Source organism: Oculina patagonica, chromosome 3 (genome assembly GCF_052425735.1).
Source record: "Oculina patagonica isolate OP01 chromosome 3, crgOcupat, whole genome shotgun sequence".
In the NCBI taxonomy this organism is placed as follows: domain Eukaryota; kingdom Metazoa; phylum Cnidaria; class Anthozoa; order Scleractinia; family Oculinidae; genus Oculina; species Oculina patagonica.
The window spans coordinates 10,680,946-10,696,352 of record NC_135760.1 but is presented as its reverse complement, the minus strand read 5'-3'; the positions used below and the strand labels follow the sequence as shown (position 1 = coordinate 10,696,352).

Below are 15,407 nucleotides of genomic sequence, written 5' to 3'. Positions count from 1 at the left end.
AGGATTTTTCTTTGGAGGTGGGTGTACCACTAAGGAATGGCGTTTTTTTTTCTCAGAATACCAGTTGTATTAGAAAGCCGAAGGTCATCTCAGGGAGGGGGCGGGGTGCGCACCCCCTGCACCCTCCCCCCTAGATCCACCCCTTCTTGCCGCGTTTTTTTGGAGATCTTGTGGATAGGTTGCCCTGTGGACATTTGCTGTAGTGAGTGGCCCGGGTGCAGAGGCTTTTCTTGCAGGCTGCTCTAGTACTGAGGTTATTGCTTAGAATTCTCTTTGCTAACGCGGGTCCATTCCTTTGATGAGCCGGCGTGCGTCGGTTAAGACGCAACCTGAAAACTTGACCAAAATTGCGCTGCTGTATGGATAGTAGCCTCCTACGCAGACGTTCTTTGGGCTCGTCACGCGTTTCTGACGAGCCCAAAGAACGTCTGCGTAGGAGGCTATATGGATAGCAGTTCCCGTGTAAAGGATATTGAATGACCGAATCCATTTGGAGCATACCGCTCGGGTTAGGGACCAGACCGGACCAAAGCAGGAGCCCATCAGTTGATGGGTTCCTGACCAAAGCTTAAGCCTGTCCATACGCCACCGGACTTGAATCGGATCATAACAGAAGCAAATCAGCTACATATACGAGTTGATCTTGCCCAGAGTACACAAAAAGGTCTTGGAACGTATCTTTTTGGGACTGTTCCCGCGTGAACATCGCCCAAAGCTGTTTCAGGCGGGTGCAGAATTAAGTACAAACAGGGGCAGAATAGGGAGGGGCGGGGAATTGGCTAGACTGCAAAACAGCCGTTTTGTCTCTAAAGTCGTTGAAAAAAGCGCTTATCAAAGGCGCGAAGCACCGATCGTCCCGCGAGCCTCGGACGCCCTGTTTTGACATTGGCTCCAGACCTCTCGCTCTCGTTCGAAAACCGAATTAATCCGCCAAAAGAAGACTTTATATTAAAAAATAGCAATTAAGCGCAAAGAACACTGGGAAGGTATAAAAACCCTTTTTTCTTATAAACAAAATAGTAAAGACTTTATTTCGTGGAGTCATTAGCGGGTATTATGTTCCAGTTTTAGCTTTGTTTCTTTTCTTTTGCAATCGCAGTACCAACCCTCTTCTCCTCCTCCTCATCCCCCCCCCCCCCCAGAACGATAACCAGCGCTGTTCGGAAAAATGAAACGGTAATCGAGAGTAGGGCATCTAGCTTCGCGCTTTTAGAAGCTAGAAGCTTAAAAGCATATATTTAAGGAGCTATATACATGTTGCCAGGTTTTATTTAGTAGTTGGCAATTTGGAAAGGTTTGGTAAATATTCATTTGTATTACTGAAACAAGGATAATCGTCATCCCATACAAGGGACCGGTCATTATTTAGAGGGTGGGGAGGGTTGGTGCAAATGAGGGTCAATTATTTTTTTGCAGGGAAAAATGGGGGGGGGGACTATGTACCCATATTTGGGAGGTATAAGGGAGTGAGTGGGTAAGAGGGGGGAGGGTCAGCAAAAAATGTGCTTTATAACAGGGAAAGGTCAGGGGAATTTGAACATAGCCTCGCTCAAGCTAGAGAGGATGCACCAGCCGGCAGCCCTCCCCGATAGATTGCTACTCTGGTCGCATGGAGTAATGGGATCGCGCAGGCTAGATCGCGCGTAACTCTCACCAGCTTTCTCGCGGTTCATGTCTGAAACGCCTGGCGATTTTTGCCTTCTGTCAAGTTTGAAGTTATGGAAATTGACAAAATCAGTCATTATGAACAGAATAAAGAGAAAATTAAAGGAACTTAACAGTGTTACAGAGGCATATGTTCAAGAAAGCCTGTCCCAAGATGACTTGGAGGAGTGTGGTCTGCAAGGAATACATCTGCGGGGCTATCAGCTGGAAGGAGTGAAATGGATGAAGCGTTGTTTTGAGTGTGGCCATGGCTGCATTCTCGGAGATGAAATGGGTCTTGGGAAAACGATACAGGTGTGAAAATTACATTCTGTGCTATGAACATGCCTTGTAACAATTTGCAATATGTAGTACAATGTAGTCAAGAACAATGCAAACACCGGTAATTGTTTTGACGCTTTTGAAGGTTATGGAAGACACAGAAATGATAGCCTGAGATGTCCCATTTTTGATCCGCCCCCCTCCCCCTTCCAGTATTGATGAATTTCTTTAGAATACGACTTGTAGAAATCTTTGTTGAAAGAAGCCAAAAGAAAATAAGGGAAGGGTTTTTGAAAAAATGGGTCTATAGGAAACTTGTTTATAAATGACATTTGCTCCGTGTTCCTGATCACGTACGCGATTTCACGTTACAACTACTAAGGAAATAAGACAAAATTTTAGTGTACTTGGACTACAATTCAAGTAAAAATTATTCAGGTACCTTTTCTTTTGACTTTCTTATTACTTTAAGACCATATTAAAGACATGGCTGGAAGTTATTTACATTTACAACGTTTGTTCGATCGATTGCAAGCTAAGTTAGATTACCGTGATAAATTTTGTCATATAAACAAATCACCATATCTTGGCGGTACTCAGCACTTTGAGAAAACTAAGCCAGGCCTTAAGCCCTTTTTAGAAAGCAGTAAATTATTTTCTTCCAAGAAAATTTGGTCAAAAGTTGGGGTGCGGCTTATGCACGAGTGCGGCCTATACACCTGCGCATACGGTAACTCAGGGGCCATCAATGCATTAATTCCAAGGGGGGGATGAAGGAAGGAGGGGAGAGGACCATAAATGGAGCATCTCCTTGGGTGTCATCAGTCCGCATAAGAATAAGGGTGTATTTCTTTGACCCTATTCAGGTACTTTTTAAATTTAGCAGGGATGATTTTTTCCATATATATTGGATATTGTTTCTCATTTAAAATACATCAATGTAATCTAGTATGCAATAAGCTTTTTTTAAATTATATACATCAGATTTTAATATATCTATCAGGATAAGGTGAAATTTTATTTTTTGCAGACAATTGCTCTCTTGGCTAATCTTCAAGGCTCAAAAAATTGCAGAGGTCCCTTTCTCATAGTCTGCCCTTTGTCTGTTTTACAAAACTGGCAAAATGAATTTACAAGGTAAGTTGTGTAAACTGTTTAGCCTGGTTCTCATAAAATCGCCCCGATCGTTTCTATCGTCTCTGCCACTTCAAAAAGTTTTCTTCCGATCGGGGCGATTATATGAGAACATAACACGGGCGATCGCTAACGTCTGCGGCGATTGGGGCGATCATGATTGCTTGGATTGCCCATATTCAATCCTTCTAGCTTCTCTTTTTCTTCTTCGCCGTAAAACTGCAATAACTGAGAAGATAGGAGGCCCCAAGTTTTGCTCTTTTGGTCTGCTAGTTATTCAACTTGTGTGGTATTATACTAAAACAATAATTATTATTCACTCAGTGTCCGTGAATGTGGTAGATATATATATATATACCTTCAATTTGGTGAATAATTGTTAACTTCTTGTCACGCAATCGACCATAGATTAAATGTGACATTCCAAAAGAATATTGCTTATCAAAGCATTCAGGAGTTGAGCAGTAGCTGCCATCCTTTTTCATTTTAGATTTTCAAGAAAACAGAACATTCTGAACTTTATTGGTGATAAAGATGAGCGAGAGGAACTGAAAGACTCTATAAGGAAACTTGTTCAGTCTCAGGTATGTGCATGAAAAAATAATAGGCAATAAGAATTTCTTGTTGCCTATTGGTCCCTTTAAGTTTTCAAAATGTAAATAATTTTTTGGTATATTTTGCCTAAATGAAATTTAAATGGGCTTAGGTGAAACTATTAATATATTTTATTTTCAGAACATAGGATATAAAAATGCATCGCTTTCATTCAATGTCCTTCTAACAACATATGAGGTATGAACATGTATTTATTAATTTTTATCCATATATATATGAATTCCATTTAAATTAATAGTAAGTAAATTTAATCTCATCTAAATGGCATAACATTTACTTGCAAATGAGTTTTTAAAATTATTTTTATTCAGTTCTACCTTAAGTTTATTTTTCTCAAATACTTTTTGTTTACCTTCAATGACAGATGTGTTTACGGGAATCAACATTCCTCTACAAGTGAGTGTATGAAACAACCCTCAATGAGCACTAAAAGTGTTGAGACACTTGAGCGGCACTTTTTGAGTACCTTGGACAAATTTTACCCCTCGCCCTTCAATGTTACCCCCTCTCCCCAAAACAATGTTGAATTTTTTATTTTACTATCTGCAAGACTTGCCTCGTTTGTGTACAGCATTGAAAAGTGGGAGGGCGAGTGGTTCACAAGCTGCACAGAAATTGGAATGCTAGAATTAGTAGTAATTTCAACCATTCAACTGTTTCAAGGACTTCTGTTGCTCGTTGCTGTCTTAAGGTTTTTGTTTTGTAAATCTGCTTTTTTATGTTTGAGCATTGGAGGAAGAAATTTTTACCACTCAGCATTGTTCTAGCCCTGTTGTGAGATAAACAAACAGTCATTGTTTATGAGGCCTGTTTGACATACTTTTTAAAATAATACAGTACAAAACATTATTTAATAAATAAATTGTGTTTTATAAGTACATTGTATTTTGTGCTAGTTTAAATTATTGCTATCCGGTTTTAAGAATTTTATACCAGCCCATAGAATGTCACTGGAATTTTAAGAGGGGGTGGGGAGGGGGTCAGCTCAAAAGCCAAAGTTTTAAAAGGGAAGGTTGAAGTGAAACTGAATTCCAATGGTGAAGGATAGAGCTAGCAGATTGAACAAAACCAACAGTTCCATGGGAGGGGTACATTCTCTGACAACAATGTACATAACTGTAAGTATACAACTGTAAGCCCGCTGTTATTAGGAACCCATTCAGCCTGCATTTAAGCACATTATCTTGATTCTAGATTTCACTGGAAAGCAATGATCATTGATGAGGCCCACAGGTTAAAAAATTCTAAGAGCGCCCTTTATCAAGAGCTGGCTCAGGTTTGTATTCAGTTTTAGTGTGTATCACAGTTTGATGTTTTCTTTTCAACAAAAATTCTTATTAAACTGATGCAACTAGTGTTTTGCACATTTTAGCATGTCACTGTTTTGTTTAGTTGGATCTTGATAATTGACTTTACAATGGAACTGTAAAAAAGGCAAATACAAGTATTAAAAAAACTAACAATGTATTACCAAAATTTGAGTTTTACTGTAATTGTTGATCAGAAGTAAATCAATTTAGTAATTAATAAAAAATAAATTCCATAAATTATTAAATTATTAAGAGGGATGGGGGTTGGGCTTATAAAGGAAACAGGGCTATATTATATTATTTCATTTTATAAAATTATAATATATCTAAAATGAGTGTATATTAGCAGCAATTAATGCACAAAATTTTCTGAAAGTTAGTAAATACAGTAATAAAATCAAATCTTGATTGCCTAGAATGAAAACATTTTCTAATAAAGATATAGGTAGGTAAAGGATGAATTTCATTTCCCTGGGTTAGGTGATCTAGTCTGTGTTTTATTAATATGTATTTTAGTGCATTATCCATTGTACTCTACGATCCCGGGGGGAGGGGGGGTACTCCCTATAATGGCCTATACGGGGAGGCTCCGCCCGAAAGGGGTGCCTTTTTCAGGCTTCAGGTATATAAAAGAGTAGGGATTTCAGACGTTTAGGTATATGAAAGGGTAGGGAAATCTGCCATAATGATATTTTAAAAGGCCTTTACATTAAATATTTCGAGCAGACGCAACTTTTGGCTGTATCGTCTTAATTTATTAAGCACTACATAAAAATGACAAGAAAACTTCCCGTTTTAGGTAAATGTGATGTCGTGTAGGTATAAGGAAGGGGTGCCTTTTAGCAATAAAAGGTATACAAAAGGAGTACCTTTTCTATCAAAATGGTATATAAAAGGGTAAGGGGTTAGATCTCTGGGCGGAGCCTCCCCGTACAAAACTTTTTCGAGTAACCCCCTGGGTCTATGATGAGTGCCAATCATAATTGTTACTGGGCTTAAGCTACTCCATGGCATTAAATTTGGCATAGGGGAGCAACTGTCAGGGTTAAGTGCCTTGCCATGTAAGAACACAACACAATGATCCTGGCAAGGGCCTGAACAAAAGCACTCAATAATGGGTTAATGTGCACACATGTAGCTGTTAAAATTACAATTACACATCTGTATCCAAATGTTGATGATTTTGCTGATAATCTTGAGTTTACAATGTTCATTTATGGAAAACCAGGTGATATTATTTTTTTCAATTTATTCTGTTTAGTTTGAAAAAGACTTTGTAGTATTACTAACAGGAACACCAATTCAGAATAATTTGAAAGAGGCAAGTGTTATAGTCTATTACCAGTTTGATTATGGTTTGTTTGTGGTTTGATGCTGACTGTTTTTGATGTTACTTTCAAGACGTTTCGGCTTATGCTTAAGCCTTCATCAGTTAAAATACTGAAGCTGTCACACGCAATTTAAAAAAGCAACACGTTAAGAGCACGCGCTGCAAAAATAACGCGTAAAGTTTCAGAAAGAACGTGGCGTGATACTCATGCGCGTGCCAAGGATTTGTAGACCTCTGGGACTGTAATGTGGTTGTTCCCAGAGCGCGGATCCTTAATGGACAACCAGGCTTCCAAAAAGAGTCGCTCATGAAAATTGGGCTCATGTCCAACCACGTTGACAGCATTAAAATCCATCTGATGATTGTATTCGTAGACGTGACAGGAGACCTTAGAGTCATGGTCGAACATAGCAATGGCCCTTTTGTGTTCCGCAATGCGGGTTTTCAGTACTCGCTCCGTTTGGCCGTAGTACACAAAATTACAGCTGGTGTAACCGATTCTGTAAACTACGCCAGATTTTGGGCGGTCAACATCATTTTGAGCCTTTGGGCGAGGAAACAAACTGTTGACGGTTTTTAACGGTTTGTAGGCAACAATCTTTTCAGAGATGCCTTGAACATAAGGAAGTACCACGAAGCCGTTAGTTGGTAAATCAGCTGGTGGTTTTGACAGTGATCTCTCGCATTTGAAATGATAATCAGTTTGATTAAATCATTTCTTTTTGTTTTAGATTATGATAATAAATATGAGACAATAAAAAACAAAACTCAAACTGGTTTGAAAATTTATAACCAAAGATAAATTGATATAAACACTTAAAATTGGAAAAGTTTAGAAATGATGTCATGATGATGTCAAACGTTTTACAGTAAGATTAAACTTAATTCCAGTCCTCTTATTTACTTTTTTTTAGTTATATTCCCTGCTCTCATTTGTGAGCCCAGAAATATTTTCTCTTGATGCTGTGGAGGAATTTGTGGAGCAATACACAGATATCGATGACTCTTCAGGTGCGATACGTTTTAATAATTTTTTCATAAGTGTTTATAATTTATGCATGGTTAAATCACATGACTTCTTATTTGATGGCTGTGTTGGAGTTTAAAAATATAATTTCAGTTAGGAGTGATTTTAAACTAGATTTGTGATTTGAATTTTTTCGGGTAAAATCTGGAAAAAATTGTTAAGGAAACTGCAAGTTAAACTAGTTTGAATCCATTTTGACCTGCAATTCATTTTGAACTGCAACAGCCACATATAATGAACACAGGTTAAATATCAAATATTATTTAATCCTAAAAAAGTCATTATTGTAATGTTATGTGAAATGTTACTGTAATTATTACTAGTAACACTAATTTCAAAATATTTTATGCTATGTTCTTGACTGCAGAGCAAAATTCCGAGTTGCAAAATATCTTGTCTCCATTCTTGTTACGTCGCGTAAAATCAGAGGTAAGCTGGAATCTTCGGTGCTCAGTTTGTGAAACAGTACATAATTATTTTGTCTTAAATAACAGAAAAAATAAAGAAAAAACAAAGATAAAAGATTTGATTATCACGGTAATATTTAAATATTGGACTTCATAAAAATGTTAATTTTTCTCATTTTAAGGTGATGGCACATCTACCAAAAAAAGCTGAGGTGAGATAAACATTGCGACAAAAACTATGTACAATAATTTGAGTTTTACTCTTTTTATTTTTTTTTTACTCTTTTATAGTTATTCCGTAACACCTGCAAATCTGGAACAAATGGAAAAACAAATATAGCTACAAATTTCCTCAAATATCAGCCCAGCAATTATTTTGCAGTATTTGCCCCATTTTTAATACACCAAAAGAGGAGATAATATATTTGAGGGAGCCCGTTACATCAAATATGTTCACCAAATTGAAAACAGGGATTATTTGAGGGAGGCCGTTAAATAGGACTTACGATCTCTTACCTGAGTTCGCACCTGATTGAAAGAACTTCAAGCTATGGTCTTACGGAGGCCAGGAAGCTCCCCCTTCCGAAACCACGGACCTCTACACATTTACTTGATTAATTCACTTATTTTGCTTCAAATAAATGGAATTGACTCCCAGACATAGCCAGAACTGCTCTCAATGTAAATAGTTTTAATTTTATAATTCTTAGAAAATATTGCAATTTATTTTAAAACAAGTGATTGTCCAATTTTGATTGATTTATGTAGTTTTTATAATCTTTTTTTTATCATTGATGCAAATAGTTTTGTGTATCTTTTGAAGTTTTTGTTTTTGTTTTCATTCGGAGACTCTAGCATGGATTCTCTACTCTATTAATCTGTATGTTTAAATAGAGTTAAATTATTGATTGATTGATTGATTGATTGATTGATTGGATCCAGGAAGAGCTATTACCGGTATTCAAAGACATATGGTAGTTTGAAATCATTTTGACCTAAAATGTATTCTAAACTATATTTACAGCAGATGTTTTCTAATAGGAGTAAATGGAAGTAACACACTGCTCACATGAACATATATTTTTGTTTGAAACAGGTCCTTCTCTATACAGGCATGTCAGATATACAGAAAAGATATTACAAGGCTATCCTTATGAAGGATTCAGGTAGGAATGTGACATGAATTTGACTTTTGTATAAACTGATAAAACCCATAAATAACTGATCATGATTTAGTGTTTTTTTCTCAGAGTATAGTTTGCAAAAAATTATACAGCCAAAACTATTCCAAATTTTACTGTTGAAACTTTGGCATAGTGCAAACTCAACTGTAATAAGCAGTTGTGTGCATTGATAATAAACAAGTACGATAATCAGTTTAGGGTGCATTCCTTTAAGATGATCTGGATCAGGATCAGTGCTGAGATCACTTGGAATTGGATCATGCACATGATCCAAGTAATCCTAGATCACTGATCCTAATCGGGATCATCTCAAAGGAACACACCCTTAAAGTCTTGACTTGATGCAATACCGTAAAATTCCGGTTATAAGCCCTGGGCTTATACAACTTCGTAAGGGGTTTTGGGAGGGCTTATAAGCGGAGGGGCTTATATCCGGGAGGGTTTATAAGTGGAATAAAAAACGTTTCAAAACGAGCCACAGGAGTGTTAATCAAAATACGTTTTTAAGTTAAAAACGTATAATAAAGCAACATTTAGCCCTGTTCAGTACTGCCATCCAGTAGAGGGGGGCTTATATCTGGGGGGGGGGAAGGGGTATAATTGGAAGTAATTTTTTGTTTCCAGGTAGATGGGCCTATACCCGGAGGGGCTTATAAGCAGGGTGGGGCTTATAACCGTATTTATTAGGCATGCTGGTTAATAATAATTTGGTTAATTATGCTGGTTTTTTTTTTTCTCAAGGTGCTTTTAATTCTCCTGGTGGTTTTGTTAAGACAAGACTTATGAACATTTTAATGCAGCTTAGGAAATGTGTGAATCATCCATATTTGTTTGATGGTAAGTTGTTTATTTAGATACAGTTAGCTCAGAACAACCTGTTTGTGATGCATACACTCATCTCTAGGCATCAACACTAGATGCTGTTGTGTATAATAACCATACCTTTTTGTCAAACAAATTATTTAAGGCCAGGTCTTGCATTTTCTGAGTTATATTTTGTAACTCATGATAGCCAAGAACTACCCTATCAGTAATTTGTTTGGAGGCTAGGTCTGCAATATGTGCAAAGGACTTTCAAGTCTTGCAGTTGAAAATGCCAGAGAATTGTTACAATTGTGTGTTTATTTCATTTTATAGGAGTGGAACCTGAACCATTTGAGCTTGGTGAACATCTTATTGATGCAAGTGGTAAGTTTACACCGTAGATCAAAAAAGCATTTATTTAGCACATTATTTTGCAAAAATATTTTTTTTTGTGGCACGCTATGGTGATGCAAGGAAAAAATCAATTAGATGTAAAATGTAATTATCCTGCCTGCCTGACTGTTAACAATGTACAGTCGAAGCTCTCTTAACGGACACTCTCGTAAGCGGACAGCTCTACTTACGGCCGCCTTGACTGAAACCCAGTTTTAACTCCCATACAAACTCTGTATTTTGACATTCTCGTAAGCGGACATTCCCGTAAGAGGCCGCGGACACTTTCACAGATTACGACTTAGCCTTTTTTCTTTGTTTTTAAGCTCCCGTAAGCGGACACCCCAAAGAAAATCCCTAAGAAAACCTCTGTATCTTGTTTTTATCAATCAACTTCACATCACCGTTCATCACAATGATTTAACAGTAATTGCAATACCATATTTCAGTGTTAGTTATGTCGTCATCCACGTCTGTCCGGTTATTGTTAGCTTTGCGAGCTCCCGTAAGCAGCCATCTAACCCCTACACCTCTAGTGGCCGCTTACGAGAACCATTCTCGTAAGCGGCCAGCTCCAGTTACGGACACTTTTTTCGCGTCCTGAGGGTGTCCGCTTACGAGAGCTTCGACTGTAGTTAACAATCATATCAAAGTCAAGCCAATGCAAAGTGTTTGTACTTTTCAGATTCAGACAGTAAAAGTTTTAATTTCTTCATTGACAATATCCCAACAGGATTCTATCTAGGATTTATTGTTTAGGGGAGAAGTCCTGAGTGGCCGAAGGCCATGATCTTTTGGGGGGGGGGGCTGGGCTTTTTTTTTGGGGGGGGGGTGGAAGCTTCTACCCCTCAAATACCCTAGATAGAACCCTGCCCAAATTGGCTGACTTATTGCATATTTCTTTAAAGGAAAATAAATTATTTTTGATATTAGTTTAGATCTTTTTTTGTTATTAATAACATAACACAGATATCTACATGACACAACTGCCTGTACTGTTAACACTTTTCAGTGGAGTAAGTTTTTTTCCATTTTGTTGTGGCCGTTGTGCAGTGATCATTACATGTTGATGTACGGTGAAAAATTATTTTTTCAGGTAAACTTCAAGTTATCGATCAGTTGCTCATATTTCTGAAAGCAAGGTCAGTTGAGAAATGAAAAATCAAAGAAGCAAAAACAGTAAAAAGTGGTAATAATTATATAACTTATAAACATCACTATACAGTCTGTAGGTACTGATTTGCTTTTTTCAGATCAAGATGGCAGTTTGGTACGTCGCATTTCACACGTGCTGAATTAAATAGCGATTTGAGTCGACTCAAATTATTGAATTTGACATTTGATATAGACCTCGAATTTGTGGAGTCACATTTCATTCATGAATGCGAGTTTATATTTCGTTCCCATTTCAAGTCCTTTCCAGCTCAACATGATTTCAAACATTAGAAGCATGGCAGATAATGACCACCTTCAGTTTTTTAAGTACAGTCACCAGGCTTTAGTCAAATTTCTTCAGTATCAATCACTTCTGTAAATTTAACTACTGCCTTTAGTTTCTAGTCTTATTTTTTTGTGTGAGATACACTCACAACAAAAGGCGGAACAAAATGTGAATGCAATCTGACAGTACAGAGCTTGAGCGTTGGAGGGCAACACAGTCCACAGCTTTAAGTCATGCTGTTTGTTTGACTGCGCTCACAAAAGCTCACTTGAAGGCTATTTGCCAATCACAAATTAAACCCTCGTATATTTACAAATACATATAACTTATGGATTCAATTCGGCACATGTGAAGTTTGATGTATAAAGCAACTGTCAAACATTCAACTGGCCAAGTCCAAGATGCGGCAGCAAGAAGTCGCATTTAATTCAAATCTGCCGAATTTAAGCGTCCAACTTCACATGCATTTAATTACTGAATTAGATTTGGCACATGTGAAATGCGACATTTAAACCAGACCTAAGTGTGTTGCTATGACGGGGAGGTGTCATGGCCAAGTGGTTTGGGGTACCAGGTTTGAAATCTGGAGGCCTGTGGTTAAAATTATTCAACCAGTTCTTAGCTAGATTTGTTCTTGATAATCTTAAATTCAACTTCTCAAACTCATTAATAATTCATAAAGCTAACACAATGAAAATCATAACCGTGACGGTGGTTTGGATACCCGATCTTAATTAGCATAGATTTTTACGATTTTATTTCTCCGTTTACTCCTTGGTTTTTATTTCGATTGAGAAGATATATCAAGCACTCGAGACAGTGTTTCATCGGCTATCCAAAGACCTCAAATTTCGTTAAAAATACTCCGCTGCGCGTCGTATTTTCAACTCTCTTCTCGGTGTTTGGATATCCTGATGAAACACTGCCTCTCGTGTTTGATATATTACTTCCAATATGCTAACCGCACAATGCAAATAGCACAATTGGTCAGCCTCCCAGCGGCTGGGATTTTCAACAAGTTGCTGTTCCCGTATTTGTAATATTTGCTTCTTCATTTACAGTGTCTTCAAATTATAGTACAGTCATTTATTTGAATTTACTGTTTTTTTATATTGAATCATATGTCCTTCATTCATGTTACTTCAGGGGACACAAGGTTTTGATGTTCTCACAAATGACAAGAATGCTGGACATCATTCAAGACTATCTTGGCTACAGAGGTAATTATACTGAATGTAAATTGAACAAAAAAAATTGCCCATTTTCACTATAAATGTGATGTCATTGAACAAGTGAATGGGCTGACCCACCCATTTTGAAAAGGCCTTTTAAATACCTAAATGGCAGTCTTCTCCACCCTTTGTCTGTTTCTTTTTCACGGAAGAATCTCTACCCCTATACTAGGTCGAGTCTGAAAACGGTTTATTACCCCTTTAAGGCAGAGCCTCCTCGTAAAGTGAACAACTCAGACAAGTGGAGAATCCCCCCGATCAGTTCAAAATTTTTATCTTAGCCGTCAAGACTTGATAGTGACCAATCAGCATAGCAGCCGTGATAACTTTCAATTTTTCACTTGAAGTTAATAACTTAAATTGTTCAAACAATCTTTTTTTTTAATTGTTCTTCCAATATACGCTGTGTACTTCATGTTCGCGTCACAGGGTATTCCTATGAACGGTTGGATGGTTCTGTCAGGGGAGAGGAGCGATATCTGGCAATTCAAAACTTCAACGAAACCGAAGATACCTTTATATTTCTCTTGAGTACACGGGCAGGTAGGACTCCGTTTTGATATCACACTTGTGCAGTTGTCTTTAGTGTCATCGCATCACTGCATGTTGCGACTGCAACGTCCCTGTTGGAAACTGAATTGCAACGGAAACTTTACGAAACATCTCAGTACATCATCTGAAAGAAAAAAAGTATATAAAGTACAAGTATATAAAGTAAAATAATGAGACAACGACAGAAACAAACCCAGTATAACTTCTTTTATTAATAATATTAGGACAAGAGATCGGTCGAGTCTTATCGAAGACAATAGCACCTCCTGCAAACTTAAGTTAAGTTGTGAATGATAACATTTAATTGTACCTTTCAGATTTATATAGACGTCAATTGATGTAGCCCCCTTTTAATTTTTTTCAAACTTTTAAATTTCAATTTTGTACATAATGATTTTGAAGTTTTTTTTAGTGTTTCCAATTAGTCTGTCAAAGACTAAATCTACTGACACAATAGCCATTCTTATGAATACTAAGTTTGTAAATGTTGGAAATGAAAAGCGTCTAATATTCAGAAACATTTGAGACCTAACTGGAAGACACAATGTGCGAAAAACAGACGTTCAGTTTGTGTGGGCTGGGGGCCCAGGGTGTGGATTTTTTTCATTTCAATAGTTGTCAACTTGTCAATGTGATTGTATACAGCCACTTCGATTGTCTTGCCTTTTCATGCAATAAGACTCTTTTCATTTGAAAATATGCTATGCCTGTCTAATCAGGTTTTTTTTATAGGTGGCCAAGGATTAAACCTCATGTCTGCAGACACAGTGATATTTGTAGACAGCGATTTCAATCCACAGAATGATTTGCAGGCAGCCGCAAGGGCTCATCGTATAGGACAAACCAGGTATTGTAGGTCTTCTCTCTTCTGGGGTTCACTTACAAGCGTTTTTTTCGATAAAGAGCGGGAAGGGAGGTAGGGGAGAGGGAAATATGAAGTGCGCTATGGACGAAATAAAAATACTGGTTCAGAAAATAAGATTCAGATTCAGATTTTTATTATTTAAATTTTTACACCATTTACAACAATTAAACAATATTACACTATTTACAGAAAAGACATTAAATAAATAAGGAAAATATAACAGTACTTAGGGCCAAAATAAAATGTGCTCAGTGACCAAAGAAGCATATGCTATTGTGTTGGTCACTGACACGTTCAAAAAAACAGACAAGACACATAAATTACTAGAAAATAGAATATAAATATCGAAAGTATGCAGAATAAACATGTTCAATGATGAATAAATCATACTGAATATAAGCTATATACAGAATACAACGAAATTATGCACAAGAGTAAGATTGGGTATTTAAGAGGTATAGTTTATAGTGCTTGTACAAGGAAGTATAAGGCAGTTTTTTTAAATCTGTTGGAATAGTTTCCCAAAGTTTTGATGAAACAAAAGAGAAAGTAGAGGTCCTGTAGTTATTATTCGCTCTTGGTCTATGACAGTTCAAATTAGCAGCAAATCTTGTATTGTGGGTATGAACTTCAGAGGCCTGAGTAAGTGTTTTATGGAATATTGTTGGAATGTTTCTTGAGTCATTTAAAATTTTATGAATAAATAGAGCCACTTTAAATTTGTACACATTTTCAAGTTTGAGAATTCCTAAAAGATTGAAATATGGTGTAGCATTTTCCCTGCTATAAGATAACACTGTAAATTATTTACGTTTTACTTGTAGGCCTGTGAAAGTAATTCGCCTTGTTGCTAGGAGTACAGTGGAAGAAATTGTGTTAAAAAGAGCGGATGACAAGTTAAAGCTCACAAATACAGTGATAGAAGGAGGAAAGGTGTGCGATTTTATTCTAAAAAATATTCCATTCAGTAATCGTTGTAATGTTTGTTTGTTTGTTCGTTTGTTTTTTCGTTTCATCCTTCCTTGTGTTCTTGCATCCGCCCGTCCGTCTTCGTTCGTTCGTTCGTTCGTTCGTTCGTTCGTTCGTTCGTTCGTTTGTTTGTTCGTCCGTTTGTTCGTCGTTCGTTCGTTCGTCCGTTCGTTCGTTCGTTCGTTCGTTTGTTCATTCGGTCGTTCGTTCGTTCGTTC

General features: G+C 37.1%; 1 protein-coding gene across 2 annotated transcripts in view; it reads left to right on the top strand.

The window, feature by feature from the left end:
- The first annotated feature begins 1,508 nt into the window (after window positions 1–1,508).
- LOC144646499 (chromodomain-helicase-DNA-binding protein 1-like) overlaps window positions 1,509–15,407 on the top strand; it is a 28,098-nt gene continuing 14,199 nt past the window's right edge. Inside the window, exons 1-18 of one of the 2 annotated variants that reach the window (XM_078506109.1) lie at window positions 1,509–1,959; window positions 2,957–3,063; window positions 3,551–3,644; window positions 3,796–3,852; window positions 4,040–4,071; window positions 4,870–4,951; window positions 6,247–6,306; window positions 7,230–7,326; window positions 7,710–7,771; window positions 7,932–7,961; window positions 8,846–8,915; window positions 9,675–9,770; window positions 10,071–10,121; window positions 11,227–11,272; window positions 12,718–12,791; window positions 13,233–13,346; window positions 14,088–14,202; window positions 15,045–15,153. In XM_078506109.1, the coding sequence (XP_078362235.1) occupies window positions 1,672–1,959; window positions 2,957–3,063; window positions 3,551–3,644; window positions 3,796–3,852; window positions 4,040–4,071; window positions 4,870–4,951; window positions 6,247–6,306; window positions 7,230–7,326; window positions 7,710–7,771; window positions 7,932–7,961; window positions 8,846–8,915; window positions 9,675–9,770; window positions 10,071–10,121; window positions 11,227–11,272; window positions 12,718–12,791; window positions 13,233–13,346; window positions 14,088–14,202; window positions 15,045–15,153 (1,584 nt within the window). In that variant the 5' untranslated portion in view covers window positions 1,509–1,671. The remainder of the gene's footprint in view (window positions 1,960–2,956; window positions 3,064–3,550; window positions 3,645–3,795; window positions 3,853–4,039; window positions 4,072–4,869; window positions 4,952–6,246; window positions 6,307–7,229; window positions 7,327–7,709; window positions 7,772–7,931; window positions 7,962–8,845; window positions 8,916–9,674; window positions 9,771–10,070; window positions 10,122–11,226; window positions 11,273–12,717; window positions 12,792–13,232; window positions 13,347–14,087; window positions 14,203–15,044; window positions 15,154–15,407) is intronic. The other variant, XM_078506110.1, reaches the window with a different exon arrangement.